The sequence below is a fragment of the Oncorhynchus kisutch genome, linkage group LG20 (assembly GCF_002021735.2).
Source record: "Oncorhynchus kisutch isolate 150728-3 linkage group LG20, Okis_V2, whole genome shotgun sequence".
In the NCBI taxonomy this organism is placed as follows: Eukaryota; Metazoa; Chordata; class Actinopteri; order Salmoniformes; family Salmonidae; genus Oncorhynchus; species Oncorhynchus kisutch.
Genome location: NC_034193.2, coordinates 21,335,863 through 21,353,724, shown reverse-complemented (window position 1 = coordinate 21,353,724; position 17,862 = coordinate 21,335,863). Strand labels below are relative to the sequence as shown.

The following is a 17,862-nucleotide window of genomic DNA, read 5'->3' as shown; positions in this document are numbered from 1 at the left end:
TGAGCTCAAGATAGCTCGTTTCATCACGATGGTGCACGCAATCGGGGATCCTTGGGATGTCCCTATCCCCATTGAAGCTGAAACGTAAAACGGGTAAGGTTGGGTCGTTCAAATGATCCCAGATTGCAATGACTATTTCACGATAGCTAGTGGTTGCTTTAAGGTGTGAATTGTTTACGCAGGTGAAGTTGGATTGACAGTTATCGATCAAACAAAGACACGGACAGAAGTAGCTTCTAAAGTAAGATATAAAAATAAATCAACTACTTGAGACATTTAAGGGCTCGAAATTGAATGGCGAAACTATCTAGATAGTTAGCTAACTAGTCTAGTCTGAGAGAATGCCAACGAATACGTTTTGAGCCTGTAACGCGTTATGTAACGGTAGCTACTATGGCTAGCTATGCTAACGTTAACTAGCTAGTAATCTAAGCCAGAAGTTGTGGTATCTTGACCAGGCTTTCAATGAAATGAACTCGCTAAATTGACATGTTATGCATTATTACCGCAGCCAAATAACGCTAGCTAATTCTTCATCTCGGTTACCCAGAAGTACAATTCTCTCGCGAAAGTTTATTTTACTGTTTCATCTGTCCACGACACTTGTTTACGGAAGTGGTGAATCCAGGACCCAAACGGAGTCCGGGTGTATAGCTAGAATTAAACACTGACATTGTACCTCAGGATATAATCAGTGCATGCTGTTACATGGTAGCTTGCTAGCTAAGGTCATGGGTTATGAATGTTATTGTTTTGTTCAGACATTTCTGGAGGCAAACTTGAAAATGTTTGGAGTGAGATGGTGCGAGTGTGGAAATGGCTGCAGTCCCACAGGCAGACAGGAATACATTTGGTACTGTGTCAGTTCTGAGGGGGTGTTATAGGTTTGTGTCCTTTGCACCACATTTTCTCTGTGTTTAGGTCTGTTCGGGCTATGACACATTGCTGAAGAGATAATGGAGCCAACAGACCATGCCACAGAAGCCGACCCCCTGAAGAGGGAGGAGGATGGGGTTGAGGGTGGTGGAACGGCACCACCAGCGCAGACCAAGAAGAAGAGTTTGGGTCTGGCCAAGTTGTCCCACTGGAGGACGGCTGCCTTCTTCCTCTCCCTCTTCCTCTGCCTCATCATCGTCTTCGCCTTCTCTTTCATCATCCCCTGTCCCGTCCGTCCGCAATACCTCACCTTCTGGAACCGCACCTTCCCCCAAGCAGGTGAGGAAGATGTAAAGTGACACAATAGACCAGAGAAGGCCACTTAAGAAGTTATTTAAACCCTGTGTTGTTTTCCACTATGGACTGGATGAAAAAGTCTCAATCTCCATGAAAATAGCATTTAGTACAGGACCAGGCTTGAACTGTCTGGGAAAACAGCCCTATATGTACTGTTTGTTTCTTTACCCAAAAGGTTCAACTTACTTCCTTTCTCTCACAGCCACCTATGATTTCCTGGCCATTGAGGATGCAAGCAAAGACAAAGTGATGGACGTGTTGTTTGTCCTGAAGGCCCAGGAGGGCAGTCAGAACGTTAGTTGTTTTGCTGAAGGTACTAGTAATACAGATCTTACAGCAAATGCTTCATGCTTTGTCTTGCTAAAGGCCCATTGCAGTCAAAGTTATGTTTTCCCTGTGTTTAAGTATTATATTGTAGATGAAACTAACACTGTAAAAGGTTGAACAAATATTATTGTTATTTCCTGATAGCTTCTGGTTTAAAATACAATCTACACAGGACCTTCTAATCAGCAGGTTTGCATGGTTGGGAGTTTCAGCTTTCCATGGTGACATCCCCATTCTAGTTAAATAAAATAAAAAATAAAACATTCTGTTCACTCCCAGAAAGTCCTATCAGAATTCTTGCCTGAGAATGTTTTTTGTTAAAAAAAACTATTTTTGCACATTTGAATGGAAATCTATAACAGTTTGGTACTTAATTGTTACTTAGAAATAACTTGATATTAATATAAAAATGGCTGCATTGGGCATTTAAGCATAATAATGAGGTGTATGTAGCTGCTTTTGTAGAATGGTTTCATTGAGATTCCAGTAAAAGTAGAGGCTACCAGCCAAAGATTCCCAGAAGACAAGCTAAAGTCCCCTCAATACAGAGATACTGTTTAATATTTCCTACTGTAATTGTTCTAACAATATATTGTCTGCTGTGTCGTAGTAAAATCTGTAGCTTGGCAGTGTCTGTGAGATTCACGTGTGCTGTATGACTTCCAGGTCTGGACACACCTTGTGTGTTTGTGTCGGCGGTAGCAGGGACCAACGGGGAGACTCTGTGGGAGCGGCCCTTGGCCCCTGAGTTCCACTGGGCCCAGTGTGGTCTGGACGGCCTTGGAGAAACCGAGAGGGGCTGCCTGCTGTCTCACTCCAACCAGCTCACTGCCATCAACAAATACACTGGTGAGTGACTCCGATTCATGACTCTCTTGTTTACTCACCTCTCTCTCTCTACGATCTCACAAACAACACCTGATCAGGAACTTAGTCATGTTTTCACACCTTTTCCACCACAATGGTGGTTGAACATCACACTTCAAGTAGTCATGCTTTCTCTCCTCACGCCTTTCATAAATCGCAAGTATGTGCCTGCTTATCCCTCTAATGTATGATAGTTTGGTCTGTGTCTCGCCACTATTTTGTAACATGTCTCACTTCGAAGAAAACTTCCATGATTTCTGATGGAGGGGGGTTGTAGCTGTGAGTGCATTCTGAATACTTGGTATTTCTGTACAGGAGTGGTGACGTGGGCGCGGCTCCAGCCTCCCAACCTGAGGAGTACCTTACCGGTCCTCAGTGTCTCAGACCTGGATGGGGACGGGGTAAGCGACGTGGCTCTGGTGGCGCCCAGCCCAACGCAGGTAAACCTCAGAGGCGTTCTCGATGTCTCAGTTTAGTCGCACTCACCAGCTGTGTTCCGCATGACGACCGCTCAGACTAGAGGATGCGATATTGTAGGATTTTCACTGTTTCCGTTTTATACCTCTGCTTTAAAACATGGGACAATAATGCATGAGAAAATGTGTACTTCACACATGAAATGGCAACCTCTGTGCCAGTACCTTTCAAGAGAAGACCTCAAGACAGTTTGTTCTATTGTTATTCGTTGCGCTCTAGACACAGCTGGCGATCCTCTCAGGGAAGACCGGTGTCCAGATTGGCTCAGAGGTGGTTCTTGACACCGCTGAGTGTACCATGCATCTCCTCCACGCCACAGGGAAAGGCTCCAACTATGTACTGCTCCAGAAAGGTGAGCAAGCCATTTGCCAAAGCCTGCTAGTGAGCTCATATATATATCTGTTGTCAATAATTCACTGACAAAACTATTGATCTCATAACATTCTATGTGATAGAACACATTGATTTCAGTCCTACTGTATGTGACCTTGTCCAATGGCCAGTGAGCTATCCCAGTACATTGATTTAAGGGTCCTATATGGCCAGTTGGCTACAGCCCACAGCATATTGATGTCAGTGTAATGTTATATGACTGTTGTCACTGCCCTTTGTCCCCTCTCCCCAGACTCGGGATTGTATGGCCTGGCCCTGTGGAGGATTGCAGCCCAGGCTAAGGCAGGCATGGAAAAAGGCCTCAAGAAGGACAAGCACTGGGAGCGCAAAGCCAATGACTCCTCTGGCCTTGTATCAATCTATGAGTAAGATGGAGCAGCAGCTAGACGCTAATACACAATTCTCACAATGCCTCAAAATGTCACAGCTTGGGGGCAAAACACAACACCAATATACCAAACGTCTAGTGGTTAAATGATGATTTCTCATGTCTTATGTTCAGTAACCTGGACCATAGACTGAAAATAATTGCTAATGCTAACATGGAGTCTTTCCTTTTGACGGCCGTTCCTCCCCTGCAGGTCTGGGACATTGAGATACGTGTTAAGGACAGGGAAGGCAGAGGGTCCCTCCAACCTGCTATTGGTCACTGGGGGCAGTGTGGTGCTGATAGATGGTGACAGTCTGAACTTACTGTGGAGAGTCAACACCAGCACAGTCCTCAGGTTAAAAAAAACGTCATCACCCTAAGCACTGATTAGTTAGTTAACATTGTCATGTAGCTTACTCAATACACAGTTTTGAATGGTCATATCAGGACTAACAACCTCGTATTCCTTAACATTTGTAATAAATTAGCACGCTATGAATTGTGTGTGTGTGTGTGTGTGTGTGTGTGTGTGTGTGTGTGTGTGTGTGTGGACAACTATGATAACCAGGTATTTGGGCCAATGTCATGTACTGACTGGGAGGGTTTTAAGTACAGTACCAGTCAAAAGTTTGGACACACCTACTCATTCAAGGGTTTTTCTTTATTTTTACTATTTTCTACATTGTAGAGTAATAGTGAAGACATCAAAGCTATGAAATAACACATTTGGAATCATGTAGTAACCAAAAAAGTGTTAAATAAATCAATGTATTTGATATTCTTCAAAGATGCCACCCTTAACCTTGATGACAGCTTTGAACACTCTTGGCATTCTCTCAACCAGCTTCATGAGGTAGTCACCTGGAATGCACGTGACTGTTAATTGAAATGCATTCCAGGTAACTACTTCATGAAGCTGGTTGAGAGAATGCCAAGCGTGTTCAAAGCTGTCATCAAGGCAAAGGGTGGCTACTTTGAAGAATATAAAATATATTTTGATTTGTTTAACACTTTTTTTGGTTACTACATGATTCCATATGTGTTATTTCATCGTTTTCACTATTATTCTACAATGTAGAAAATCAAGAAAAACCCTTGAATGAGTAGGTGTGTCCAAACTTTTGACTGGTACTGTACATTTTTCCTCTCCCATCAGCGAGCCTTCTTTTGGCCACTTCAACAAAGATGGCACACTCGACATAGTGATCGAGGAGGACATTGGCAACCGCATTAAAAGGGTATGTGGGGACCAGCTTGGAAGCAATAGAAGAGACTCAACTTACCTGCTTGGTATTTCATCCCTTTTTGTTTTTCCACTCCTAGCTGCATTTGCATTGAATGCGACATCTGTCCCTGCTCTGTGTGCATTGTAGGTGGTGATCCTGGATGGAAACACTGGAGGCACAGTGTGGGAGGTCAACCTACTGGCCAGCCCCAACTCACCCATGCCAGCCTCAGTCAACACCATCAACTCCTTCTCTGTGTTCATGTTCTGGGGGCTGATGCCCTCCGAGGCCAACGCTACTGTGAGTACAGTGACTCTATGAGAACGGATCATTCACTGATCTTCATCTCCCTCTGTGTTCACGGAACCTTAGCCTGAGAATCTGAAGGCTTGCGTTAGCTTCCCGAGTTAATGCCTAGGATTCAGCTCAGTGGGCTAGCACAGGCTTGTGGCATGCAGAATACCCGGGTTCGAACCCGGGTCGATCCAATTCACATCTGTCATAGTGGTGCTCTTTAGACACGCTGACCTGTTTCTAAAGGAATGCTTTCCTACCAGAGGGATTTGAGTGAGGAGCGGCGCTCCTACATGCTGTATCCCCACTACTCCTCAGTTCTCCTGGAGAAGAGCAACGTCATGGACCACATCATCGCGTTTAAAGGTGAGCTACACGATTGAGCGGAACAGTGTCATTATGCGCAACCGGTGAACCGTCTAAATAGCTCAGCTGTCTAAAAACGTTATTACCGCACCGCCCTCTCAGGGAGGAGGAGGGACCTTGGATCTTTCCTCCAATGCGCTTTGAGAGGAAGGTGAGGAATTGAGGGGGAAAAGGACTTGGGATGCAAGGATTTGACGTCTAGTAACGTTTTCAGACAGCCCTAGTCTACTGTACTTGAGGATAATGACTATTCTCTAAGCCTAAATGACTTGTTGTCCATGTGTTTTCTGCCTGTCCTAGCCACTCTGTTGGAGCGGGGGCGCCACGCCTGCTACATCATGTTGACGGGGCCCGAGGGGGAGGGGGCCGAGGGGACAGTGGACCTTAGCAAGCGCAAACTGAAACAGGACGTCACCGACAGCCGGGTCCTCCGCCTGGGCTCCATAAGCAGCAAAGACACTAACGAGGACATCAAAGAGGCCTTCCAGAGACTGCGTTTCAGCGATGAGTGACAGGCCACTGTTACCATGACAACATTGTTGCTGATATCGAAACTGTGTTACAATAGATATGACAACCGTTACTGCTGACAATCAACCAACTGTGTAGCTATGGTTACCTTAAAGCTGACTACTAAACCTTCTTCTGCTGACCTTGTATTTCAACTGTCCCATCATGACAATCAGATTAATTTAGCTCAGTTTTCTTAGCGTGGAAATAGGCAAGGTAGAGGCAGACTTGGCTTTGGGTCGATGCAACCAATAACTGCACTAATCACAGAAGACTGCCAGGGCATACCAACCAGGCAATATGGTATTATCAGGTACTGTATCTGAATTCATTTATGCACAACTAGTAGGCTACCGTGTGGGATAGTTTTTAGATACCTTTGCTGTAGCAACTTCAGCCTCTGTAAAGGTGGCTAAAGTGACTAAGCGTTTATGTTATGCAACAAAAAGAGGCACTAAAAGCCCCAAAGAGCTGCATGGGCAACCCTGTGGTTAGTGGAAATATCTTAAGGGTACTGCTTCCATATAAAATTACAAGTCATAGCCTTATATTGTAGCCAGAGGTACTGTGGTAGATGACAATCAGATGAAACTAGTAGCAGGTACTGTACTATTCCAAGTTGCTGTAAATTAGTGTATAATTTAAATGCACATTGACATCCCTGTATGAGGGACTCAAGCCTTGAAAGTTGAACGTTTCTGGTGATCTGTGTGTTGATGTTCAAATCAGGCAAAAGATAAAGGGAAAGCTTGAGACTTCTTATGCCCCCCCCCCCCTCCCATCTCTTAAAAAACATGCTTTAAAGTGATCTTGAATGAGGGTTTTATAGTTTGCCTTATACATGAATATATTGAACCTTCTTTCTGAGATGATTTTTCCTTCTTTTTACTTATCTATTGATCTCTAAATACATTTTTTCAGATCTGAGCGAGCCGACACCCGCATAGCTGCTGTTTTTGCAGTGTTCGAGGAGGAGCTTGGGGCTCTATTCAACCCGTATCACAGAAGTTCAGCTTTGTAGTGTGATTGAAATGCAAAGGCATTTGTTCGCGCTTTAGCGGCAACCGCATTCACGGTAAACGCTACATGTCGGCCCAATTGGAAATGACCTTTTACATTTCTATCGCTGAATCTGCAACCAGAAATAGCTATTGGTTTTCTGGTTCGTTAAAAGAGCTAAACTTAGATATGTTTTTGTTGGTTTGATAAATTAGACCATGCCCATTTCAAGCTTATCTTTCAAAAAAAAGTTACATTAGAATATTTAGCCAAGTTAACTGGCTAACTCATTGATCCTATTTTGGAGTATTACCCCCCCCCCCCCCTGGCTTTCGAAGTCCCTGATTTTAGACACAATTTGCTGTGTAGTTGCGTATCAGCCAGACTAGGTGGAATTGCATGAGCTGTCAAATCCGCAAGCTGCTCCAAGCATAACTGGTTCCACGTTCAAAACAACTGGGAACTTGGAAATGTCCAACTTCAGTGCATTCAAAACAACTGGGAACTTGGAAATGTCCAACTTCAGTGCATTCAAAACAACTGAACATGTAAAAAAAAAAAAAAAAACAGGCTCCGACTGGGGGAAAATTGATTTGAATGATCATTCAGCTCTGAATTCCAACTCGGGTACTCTGGCCTCATTCAGGAGCTCTGACTTTCCGACCTAAAGATCACTTAAGTCATGATTTGACCTATTATTTTTCCAAGTTCCCAGTTGTTTTGAACGCAGCATGGGAACTCTGGAAAAATACGAGGTCAAATCTTGATTCTGCAGTGGTGGAAAAGGTGCTCAATTGTCATACTTGAGTAAAAGTTAAGATACCTTAATATAAAATGACAAGTAAAAGTGAGTCACCCAGTAAAATACTACTTCAGTAAAAGTATCTGGTTTTAAATGTACAGTAGTTGAAAAAGTACTCAATTGTCATAAGTAAAAGTTGTACATCAAATTTTTTATATTAAGCAAACCCGATATAACAATTTCTTGTTTTTTTACATTATGTACAATCAGGGGAACACTCCAACACTCACAATTTACAAATGCAGTATTTGTGTTTAGTGAGTACGCCGGATCAGAGGCAGTAGGGATGACATGCGTTGTATTGATAGGTGATTGAATTGGACCATAATGCTGTACAGCATGAGCATTCTCAATGTAAAGAGTAGGCTACTTTTGGGTGTCTGGGAAAATGTATGAGAAAAAGTACATATTTTCTTTAGGAATGTAGTGAAGTAAAAGAGAGCCCCAAAAAATGACTAATGTAGTACTTCAAAGTATTTTTTATTTAGTTACTTTACACCACTGGATGTCGGTGATCTTCAGGTCGTAAAGTCAGACCTCTAGAAAGGGACTCGAGTTCCCGACTTGAAATTCCGAGTTGGATGACCGTTCAAAACTATTTTTCCCAGTCAGAGCAACAAAAAAATGTGAGTTCCCAGGTTGTCTTGGACGCTCAGAAGACGGAGAGTTCCAAGTATGAGTCACTAGTGGTCAACACATTATAATGACTAGAAGACACATATACCTATAGCGGACATTGGCGAAATCATAGACCACAGACGCAAGGACGCGATAGTCCTGCTTCCCATTGTAACATAGCTACATGTCTCTGACACCACCAACCGCGGGGGACGTACAGCTCGAATGAGCACCTCCCCACAATGCCCAACCAACGCGTCTCCCGGTATGTGTCTTCTAGTCATTATAATGTGTTGACCACTAGGTTTTATGGGTATTGTGACTCATACTGTGGTACTCCATTGGCTGCAGGGAAAGGGAGTCGCATTAAAACAAATCCCATGCAGCATTGTTTGCCAGTTCGAACACTGGAGTGTGATTTGTAACTTACACCTTGATTAGGCTGATGAATCCTCATTATTTTGTTGAATGATTTTCAATTTTAGCATCATTTCTATATATAGACTCTTTGTTGTTCGGGAACTTTTAAAGCTGGTAATATGTAGCTTTTTGGGTGACACAACTCACCTTTCTATTGATTTGGTCATCTGTCATCCTCAATGAAAGCAAGTCTAAGAAGCAGTAGATTCATTCTATATGCGGTATCTCTATGCTTCCTGTTCTTAAATTTAGTTTTTGCGTGTTCTACTTTTGGTGTTGTACACCAGCTTCAAACAGTTGAAAATATATTTCACCGCGGTTTAGATGATGCAATGATTCTACACACTGTACTTGCTTGTTTTGTTACATGAACTAAAATGAGGCTTTAGGTGAATTAAGAATTTTAGCAACTAGGAAATGGCGGAGTGATTTCTGCATATTGTACCTTTGACACGAGTGAGATGGTTTTGGCTTCATGACAAATCACACGAACCTGCAGACGGATTTGAAATCTCCAGCTCCGTTACACCGTCAAAACATAATATATTGGGGTGTCTGCTATTACCGGTTAATGCTTGATCTGATTTGAATCTAGGCCTAAATTATGTTGTAATTTCAAATATTATACATTGAATTAGAAAAAAATACTGATTGAATGAGGCTGTGTTATGCTGGCAAGCTTAACGAGTTTGAAAATAGGATACATATTTGTAGTAACTATACACAATGACGACAGTGTATTGTTTTGTCTATAGCATAATCATTTACTCCCAATATAAAAATGCATGTTAAAGAAAGGGAAGTACGGAATTGTTACAGAAAATCCACTAATCTACATGGGTTGACTAGGGTTCGGTTACATCTCACTAGGACCAGCTTTATTACTTAATCAATGGGCGCATTCGAGGTGGATCACTTTTGTCAAGGCTTTCAAAGTGTGCTGCATTATGGGTATAAAAATGGTCAGATTTGCGACTACAACAACCATGTAATCAAACGTCATGCACTTTCGACTGCAGTCGACTGTAAATATCTGCAGTTTCTCTGCAGAACCAAAGCTTTGTGATAGACAACCTTTTTCTGTTTTCTTGGAAGCATAAGGCATTACATGCTCATAAATGGTTGATGTGGCCACCTATCATTGGTTATTATCAATGCATGTTTACTTTTCTGGGTGGATGACTATTTAGCATTTAAATTACATAGGCATATACATGTGATCCAAATTTCTAGCATAAATAAATTAAATATACCTAATATATTTATCTAGATGTTACTGTAATGTTGCCCAATGTTATAGCCTACAATTTGTCTTGTTCGCAATATTGCTCTCAGCAAACAAATTCAAATGTCTTGATCGTCTATTAAGTGTGTTAATAAAATGGAATACACTGAACAAAAATATAAACACAACATGTAAAGTGTTGGTCCCATGTTACATGAGCTGAAATAAAAAAACTCCATACAATTTTCCATACACACAAAAAGTGTATTTCTCTCATGTTGTGCACAAATTTGTTTACATCCCTGTTAGTGAGCATTTATCCTTTGCCAAGATAATCCACATGACAGGTGTGGCATATCAAGAAGCTGATTAAACATGATCATTACACAGGTGCACCTTGTGCTGGGGACAATGTTGCATGTTGTGTTTATATTTTTGTTCATATATTGTAGACTAGACATGGATTATTGTAGGGGATTTCTACACCAGCAATTTTAGAGGCTTACATCTGTGTGAGGGAAACTGGTCCTTAATGAGCCCCTTAAGTACCTCAGAAACCACTTGTGGGTCAATACCAAGTGCATTTGTCTGCTTGGCATATTGTTTACCCAGTCATTTATGTGAACTGATATACATATAGTCTAATCCTTTTCATATTGTTTAGCCAGTATGAGAGCTGATGTACATGTATAGTCTAATCTGTTTCTGTACAGTGAGTGTTTTGACCATGTGATTGAATGAAAGTATGTTATTTACATGCTTACTGACAAAAGCAACATAAACGTTGAGAATAAAAGAACTACACTCCAGCCTGTAGTAATGCTGACATGCAATCAAATAGCCCACATCTTTCCTCGCGGAGTTTCAGACCGAGTCCTAAAGGGGTGGCAAAGAGCGAAGCTGTTCGACATTATGTTGCATTCTATTTATCATTTTTACCTTTAATTAACCAGGCAAGTCAGTTAAGAACAAATTCTTATTTACAATAACGGCCTACCCTGGACGACGCTGGGCCAATTGTGCGCCGCCCTATGGGACTCCTAATCACGGCCGGATGTGATGCAGCCTGGATTCGAACCAGGGCCTGCAGTGACTCCTCTTGCATTGAGAGGCAGGCTCGTATAGAAAAGGGAAAGTTCAATGTCCGAAGAGGTGGAGACTGTTGCGCAGTGACGGTTGTCTCGGCGTTTGTTTGAGGTCATTTGAAAATTATCTTTATAGTGTAGGGAAGGGTTATTGTTTTACAAACCGACAGAGCGATTAAACCAGCTCAGACATATGATAGCGTGCATGTGTTGATGGATGTCTGTCCATCGATTAATCAATAGGCGTATCTGGATAGCATGAATTGTGACTTTAACTTGGCAATGGATTTGCATCCATTCCATGTCCCAAAATGGTACCCAAATACACCTGGCTATAGTTCTTACAAAATAAAATAAAAATTCAACCTAGCCTATCTTTATTAAATTCATTCCCTAAAAGTTATCAGTGTAGCATACGGTACAGATTACAGTTATTATTTACAAATACAAACTTTTTTCTGTCTTATCTAACCTATTTTGGCATTAGGCCAAACCTATATCAATTATCTACTAGTTACAGGCGGACTGAATTCCTGTTAAAATGCCACTTCCTCAACTGCAAAATGTAGGCTATCATGTTTTGCCATACACCTATAATATCACACAAATGATGGAAATTACCATAGTTTTGGTAAAATGAAAGGTTTCCAGTGATTTATCATTAGTTGAATGTGATCGATCTTGCACATGATTAAACTATCTCAGTCATTCCAATGTGACCTGCGTCCGCCATACCGTTTTGATAGGACTGCACGGCTACAACAGCCACAAGACCAGCGCGCGCGCTAGAGCGCACTCCAGTCATCAGCCAAGGGAGCCTACGCGTGGTGTTCGGGTATCATCATCTTTAGTACAATAGTCACTTTGAACAACGCAGCACTTGCCACAAAGGTAAATATTTGTTACATTTGTAGTATAAGCCTAAATAAAAATCGGCCTATATTAGACCTACACCATATTTTATGCAACACGAATATAGTGTTTTAATTAAGGTGGGAAGCTTCTGAAAATGAAACCATGAGTAAACAAGTCGATCATTAGCCTAGTTATTTTATTTCCTCATTTGCTTGCGAGTGACTTATTTATCGTTTACAACACTCTCCATTAACAGACAAAAAAACGTAATTAGGACTAATTCATATCGATTAAGAAGTCTACTTCTTAGATATTGGTGATTTATGTTTAAGAACATTGTATTGGCGTTCCTATTAGTCTATTGTATTTCTGTATTATTGTACCAATTCGTCTAAGTTCTGCAATGTAGAAAAGTGGTCATTGTATTAGACTTGTGGCGCCCCACTTCTATCCTCAGTGGCAACATTTGGTCTGTAACCACAGAAATGTTTATTGGTACTTTTCCTTAAAAATCGACACTTAGGTCGTAGACAATTGAAATGAGAGTAATTTGTCTGTGGTGTAGCCTAAACATAGCCTCATCTCATCATACCTGCTAAGGAGATTTTTAGTCACCTTCACTCAGGGCCGGCCCTAGCCTTTTGGGGGCCCTAAACGAAATTTGGTTAGGGGGCACCTCGTGAAAAAACATGTTAGTGGCCCACCCTCTTGACGATGAAGTGAAACATTTAAGTTTTAAAGTACATTTCCTGCAATTCTACTAATTTTGCCATGGGGCAGAGAGAAACATTTAGCAGTTTTACAGCAAATTTCCTTTAATTTCAAAAATGAAAATGGACCCCCTGGAGGTTAGGGCCCATGGACGCCCTGCGTATCCAGTCGGTTTTCGGCCATGATTACATCAAGTTAAGACAGCTGGCTAAACTAACTACCAATCCAAAAATTGTCATCTGACATGGCTAATTGAGTGACTGTTAGTGACTGACATAGCAAGAGAAAAACTGCTGATGCACAACCACTTTTCGAAATTGCACGTGCTATATTCTATTATTCTTACTCTCAGTAAGGTGAGAACATGACTGAGTTGCCAAAAATGTATAACACACACACACACGTATAATATATAGTGTGTGTGTGTGTGTGTGTGTACGTACATACATACATATATTTTTTGGTCGGGCCCTCTAGCTGGCAGGAGCCCTGAGCAACTGCTTATGCCTGGGGTCGGCCCTGCCTTCAATTGATAGCGTCATTGTAGGCTTTGGACAGAGGTTATTCAATTTTCTTGCATCCTCCTCATTCAAGCATGTTTTCCCGACAGAACTAAAAATGGCAGAGGATATTGCGACTAAGCTCCAGAACTACCGCACTGCTCCCTTCGATGCCAGATTCCCCAATCAAAATCAGACAAGGAACTGCTTCTACAACTATCTGGGTAAGTCTAGACTCCAAGGTCAAAGTCTAGGACTCTGGTTCTGTAGTCATACCAGTCACGTAGGCAAGTACAGATCAATCTTTAATTTATCCAGTGCCTTTCTTAATTGTGAATGTGTTTAGTGTGTGCCAATTATGTGGGACAGAACCATGTCCTTGTGGAAAACGTCTATTTTAGAATGTGTGTCAAAAAGGTGATTAACTTACCTGGTAAAATAAGGGTTCAAATTAAAGACCCTGACCTTAACCTTTTTAGAGGACTGTAATCCAATTTTGTATATTTACACAAGACCAGTGACAAGACCACAACCCTTGCCCCGAACTCATTGACGTGCACATTTTTTCCCCAACATCCCCATTGTTGTTGCTATATTTATAGATTTTCATCGCTGCCAAAAATCCCTGGACGCCAAAGGAGTCGACACTGCCCCGTGTGACTGGTATAAGAGGGTCTACAAATCACTGTGCCCCATTTCCTGGGTAATGCTTTTAAGATATTATTTTTCATTAGCTAAAAGTCCTTAAGTGAATTAGAAAGGATTTCTGAAGTAGACCTACAGTATTGACAACACATACTGTGGGTTGACTGACTGGTCTATAAGTACATTGAGGTCATTTGAGGTAATGTGTCCATTGTTCATCCTGTTTCACAGTTAAAAAGCAAAACAGGCTATTATGGTACATAGTGTGATTTGCTACACTTAACTGAATTCCAAGAAAGTATTTTAAAATGTTTTATTAAAGAGGTTACTGGGTTCAAAGGGTTATAGACATCATTTGAAGGGGGTCTGTCTTCAACTATTGCTGGTACAACAGACAGTAAGCATTATTGGAGGAAAAAGCTCTGGCCTTATTCAATTAGCCCTATTCTGAGCTATACATGACTCCGGCCTAGACCCACAAATAGTGGCCATAAAAAGGAAAACTCTTTAGTCAGCAGAGTTAATATTCAAACATGTGATTCCTCTCAGAGTTCATTCACCTTTTGCAAAATGAGATACTGTATTACTATACCCAATCCAAATCGAATAAAAATCATGCAGGATAATTGGTCTGTTACAACTACGTCAATATGTAGGGGTTTTAACTGGTCTGGTCTGTCAAGTAAATGTTTATTTTACCCGATTGCCCCCCAGATCCAGAAATGGGACGACCAGAGGGAGGCGGGCACCTTCCCAGGGAAAATTTGAATGGCATCTCCAATAGAAGTGTACTTCATGGCAATATGTTTGTATGAGTAGGACTCCTGGTCGGTCGTCCACTACTCCTCTGGAATGTGAGCAGAGTATAACTGAATACCGTAGTCATTCCTTATCAAAGAGAATAATTCTGTTGCAGATTCTGCATTAAAGTGCATTAAAGTGTCTTTTATCGTTTATCAAACTGAAGAGTCCATATATTTTTTGGGGGGGGGGGGCATTGAAGAGAAGCAGCATTACATGACATCATGACACCAAGACTCACTCTGTCACTTGTTTTAAAAGGATTTCATTTTATTCATTCAAATAAAACACTTATTTGAACAAGATTTTTAAAAAATAATAAAAATATTTCAACGCGGAATGTCACACTTAACAGTAATAACACCGTCACTCAAAGCATGACGGAGGTGCAGTGTGAAGCCTAAACCCACAGACTGACATTTTAAATCAAATACATAAAACTGCATTTTAAAAAACAAACATGTAACTCCTCTATCATATACAAGAGTATTTAGTAAGAAATAGGCTATATTGTGGCTCAATGAAGCAGCAAATTATTAAAAAAAATACAAGGGTCTACCTTTTTACATTTGTAACCGAAGCCACAACTGTGGTAACTTGTCCATGCAACAAAATACTACTGGGTATAAGGTATACCACGCCAACTATAGATTATACTCAAACATTCAAGATAAAACAAGATTTCTGCAAAGATCCATCCCTTTGTAAAGATCACATTTGACCTATTTGAGGTATGTTTTACAGTGTTTGCATATTAAATATTTCTGGTTACATATGGTTACATATTCTTAGGTGTGTTTCAACTAAAGGCCAAAATGTATATCTTGATAATATATCTAAACTTATGGAAATAATATTTTAGCCTACAACTATCGCTACAAGTGGGTGTCTCATAACTGTTTTCATATCAAACAACTTCAATAAAAGGTCACTTAGTTTGCAAACATGTCTTAGTAATACATAGTGTTGAACGTCTATAGTTTTCACCGATATATTACTTCATCAAAAATATGATATTAATATATTCGAGATTGCAAAATGCATATCTAAGCAAGTGTACTGTTTTTGTGTCGAGCAAATGCAGCGGCCTAGGATGCCTTAACTGTATCCGACCTATTGCTTTCAATGTGACCCAATACTCAGTACCGATGCCTGATTCTACTTCATGAAACAGTCAGTCAAATTATCCACCCTGCGTTGTAAAAGGTTAAACCTCCATCTGACACCACAGACACCTAGAAAAAATAATTTGACTGTGAGATATTAGATGAGAGAAAATATGAACTGGTTTACTGCATAGCATTCAGACGGGGTTGGTGCACATTGCAGTTGCATTACTCAATTGTCATGTGTTATGCCGTTAGGCGAGGGGCTATTAAAACTAGGCTTTTCATCAACACAACTCATTCATAAAATGTAGGATCCGGATCCCATCTATTAAGAGCGTACTTGTTGCCACGGAGTTCATCTTTGAGTAGCTCTGCACCACGAGCGGCAGGAGAACGCAGCACAACATCAAGAGGGGCAGCGACAGACAGGAGTAGTAACATCACCAGGCACAAAGATGGCCGACATAGCAGCCTAATATAGGTTCACTCTGACACTGTGAAAAGGACAATCACAACTGGAGTTACTACAAAAAGGTCCTGCAGTACTGACGTAGTACTACACACGTACCATACATATGGTGTAGTACTACACAGTTATTATGCAATGTAGTACTACTACACAGGGACTACTAATCGGATGTAACGTTAGCACTACACAAGTACTATGCATCTGATGTAGTATTACACAGGTACTATGCATCTGTAGGAGTCTAGAGAGATCGGAGTGACAAGAGAACCAATCCAACCAGAAAGTGGAAGGCCAATCCTGTGGGCGGATGGATACAAACCCAATGTGTTCTGTACAAGCCTCTTCAAAAGTAGACCCACCCCACACACAAGAGCTGTCACTAGGCAACACTATAGTTCAATGACTGATGGAAGACAATGGGAGTTGTTTTCTTTTCGGCTGGTCAAGGCTTGTGTTAAAAGTCCCCAGAGGGGGATAGTGCAGATAGTCAGTAAACCCTCATCCCTTCATTACTGTTCCCTACAATTAACCAGTGAGACACCAACCACCATCTCTCTTTCTGATCGTCTGCCTGTCAGTCCGTCTGTCAGTACCTCCTTTTCCCCAGCTTTCCAGTGTCTGTCATGCAGGTTTTAGGCCGAAGCGCTGCAAGATGGGAAACCAAATATGGTTTTGGTTAATTATAGTGTCCAAAAAAGTCAAGGGTTGTTCACACACAAAAATAGATAAAACATCAGAAATTCCAAGTTTGTTTAAAAACATTTTTTTTTCTCCCCTTGCATTTCAGCAGGCAGGGGGGACATTCACACAGATGTTGTGTTGCATTTGGTATGTTTAAAAGACACCGAAACATCTGGGTCAATAATAGTGTAGAGATATCACCTCTAACAACACTGATAATGTAACAAGGTAGTTGTAGCTTTTTGTTTAATTTGCTTCTCACTGTTTATTGTATTACACGTGGTATTTTAAAATGTATATTTACGGAACAATGAAATTCTGACTGAATTGCATTGGCTACCTGGATCAGCGGTTTGTTTCTTCTTGTTGTGATGGACTATCTGATTCTCATTGGTCATTTTCACATCTTGGTCCTCCACATAGTTGCTGCAAAACAAAACAAGGAGGGGAAAACAAAACAGTTTTATTTCTGCCCGTGCATTATCTGGCCAGGTATATGAAAGGCTGGAGCACAGGAGCCGCGGAGGACACAAAATGGAGGACGGACAGACAAGCAAGCTTGAAGCTCCAAGTCTTATGTCCTACAAAGAAGCTACAGAGAGGTGGAGTGACAAGGGACCAGGAGGTCTGTTGGAACTTAAAGGACTTGGCATCACAAGCTGAGCTGTGGGTTGGAGGTTGGGATGACTGGGGTGACTTGGGGGTATGAACGCAACCCGAGGGAGGGCTGACTGACACAAGGCCAATCTGGGACTCTGTTACTCACTGTTTCAGATCGTGATGTCTGCTACTACTGCGGGGGCTGGAGTAGAGAGAGCACATCTCCGTTTAACACAGAAAAAGACTTCAGTGCCAATCATTCACTGATAGAGCTAATAG

At 41.4% G+C, this 17,862-nt stretch overlaps 3 protein-coding genes across 6 annotated transcripts in view; 2 read left to right on the top strand and 1 right to left on the bottom strand.

The window, feature by feature from the left end:
* On the top strand, window positions 1-7,571 carry fam234a (family with sequence similarity 234 member A). Of its 2 annotated transcripts, none has more exons than XM_031799927.1 (12): window positions 1-93; window positions 922-1,215; window positions 1,436-1,546; window positions 2,227-2,409; window positions 2,743-2,867; window positions 3,124-3,256; window positions 3,530-3,662; window positions 3,879-4,022; window positions 4,824-4,905; window positions 5,041-5,193; window positions 5,451-5,553; window positions 5,854-7,571. In XM_031799927.1, exons 2-12 carry the CDS (start codon window positions 957-959, stop codon window positions 6,063-6,065), a joined length of 1,638 nt encoding a protein of 545 aa, XP_031655787.1. In that variant the 5' UTR covers window positions 1-93; window positions 922-956; the 3' UTR covers window positions 6,066-7,571. The 2 variants fall into 2 exon arrangements, with proteins under 2 accessions (XP_031655787.1, XP_020309262.1); XM_020453673.2 differs by lacking the exon at window positions 1-93 and adding an exon at window positions 112-241.
* Window positions 7,572-11,937: 4,366 nt separating this feature from the next.
* Window positions 11,938-14,884, top strand: cox6b1 (cytochrome c oxidase subunit 6B1). Its single transcript, XM_020453792.2, has 4 exons — window positions 11,938-12,103; window positions 13,389-13,502; window positions 13,881-13,981; window positions 14,638-14,884. The coding sequence occupies exons 2-4, from the start codon at window positions 13,397-13,399 to the stop codon at window positions 14,689-14,691; spliced, it is 261 nt and encodes an 86-aa protein (XP_020309381.1). The 5' UTR covers window positions 11,938-12,103; window positions 13,389-13,396; the 3' UTR covers window positions 14,692-14,884.
* Window positions 14,885-14,967: 83 nt separating this feature from the next.
* The window catches only part of LOC109865456 (protein KIAA0556), a 30,960-nt gene continuing 28,065 nt past the window's right edge, over window positions 14,968-17,862 (bottom strand). For 2 of the 3 annotated variants that reach the window (XM_031798838.1, XM_020453671.2), the window contains exons 26-28: window positions 17,324-17,409; window positions 16,896-16,947; window positions 14,968-16,327 (exon numbers count right to left, since the gene is read on the bottom strand). In XM_031798838.1, coding sequence (XP_031654698.1) covers window positions 16,306-16,327; window positions 16,896-16,947; window positions 17,324-17,409 — 160 coding nt within the window. In that variant the 3' untranslated portion in view covers window positions 14,968-16,305. Of the gene's footprint in view, window positions 16,328-16,847; window positions 16,948-17,323; window positions 17,410-17,862 lie in introns of all 3 variants that reach the window. The other variant, XM_031798839.1, reaches the window with a different exon arrangement.